This window comes from Alligator sinensis, unplaced genomic scaffold (genome assembly GCF_000455745.1).
Source record: "Alligator sinensis unplaced genomic scaffold, ASM45574v1 scaffold1170_1, whole genome shotgun sequence".
In the NCBI taxonomy this organism is placed as follows: domain Eukaryota; kingdom Metazoa; phylum Chordata; order Crocodylia; family Alligatoridae; genus Alligator; species Alligator sinensis.
Genome location: NW_005842859.1, coordinates 596,885 through 597,620, shown reverse-complemented (window position 1 = coordinate 597,620; position 736 = coordinate 596,885). Strand labels below are relative to the sequence as shown.

The window sequence follows — 736 nt, the reverse complement described above, 5'->3', positions numbered from 1 at the left end:
GCGGCGCAGTGCAAGGTGTGCAGCGCGCTGCTCATCTCCGAGTCGCAGAAACTGGCGCACTACCAGGTAGGGCCCGGCCTCCCGCCCCGCCCCAACCCGGCCCGGCCCCGTCGCGGGGCGCCGGCGTCACGTCACGTCTCGTCCCGTCCCCCCCGCAGAGCAAGAAGCACGCCAACAAGGTGCGGCGCTACCTGGCGATCCACGGCGAGGCGGAGCTCGCGCACGGCAAGACGGCGTCACGTCACGTCTCGTCCCGTCCCCCCCGCAGAGCAAGAAGCACGCCAACAAGGTGCGGCGCTACCTGGCGATCCACGGCGAGGCGGAGCTCGCGCACGGCAAGAAGATGAAGCTGGAGAGCAAGCAGGTGCGGCGCCGCGCCGGGCCGGGGCTTCCGGCTCCCCGAGCGCGCGAGGCAACCATCTCGCCGCGGTGCCGGCCCTCGCGTCAGGGGCGGGCGCGGCGCGCGGGGCTGGCCAAGGGGTTCTCCGGAGCTGCCCCGTGGAGGCGCCGGCCGCCTGCCCCGCTGTGATGGTCTCGTCCGATGCCCAAACCTCAGTGTTCTTCTTGCAAACAGGAGAGCAGCAACGGGGAAGACCGGAACAAGTGCTGTGCCATCTGTAACATGACCTTTTCCTCTCCTGTTGTGGCCATGTCTCACTATCTAGGCAAGACACATGCCAAGAACCTGAAGCTGAAGCAGCAGGCCCCCAAAGCAGAAGGTACGGCGGGCCGCAGC

At 69.0% G+C, this 736-nt stretch overlaps 1 protein-coding gene across 1 annotated transcript in view; it reads left to right on the top strand.

Annotated features, from left to right (window-relative positions):
* Positions 1-6: 6 nt before the first annotated feature.
* Positions 7-736, top strand: part of ZNF346 (zinc finger protein 346) — a 7,089-nt gene continuing 6,359 nt past the window's right edge. Inside the window, exons 1-3 of the mRNA XM_025191782.1 lie at positions 7-66; positions 269-364; positions 575-719. Coding sequence (XP_025047567.1) covers positions 344-364; positions 575-719 — 166 coding nt within the window. The 5' untranslated portion in view covers positions 7-66; positions 269-343. The remainder of the gene's footprint in view (positions 67-268; positions 365-574; positions 720-736) is intronic.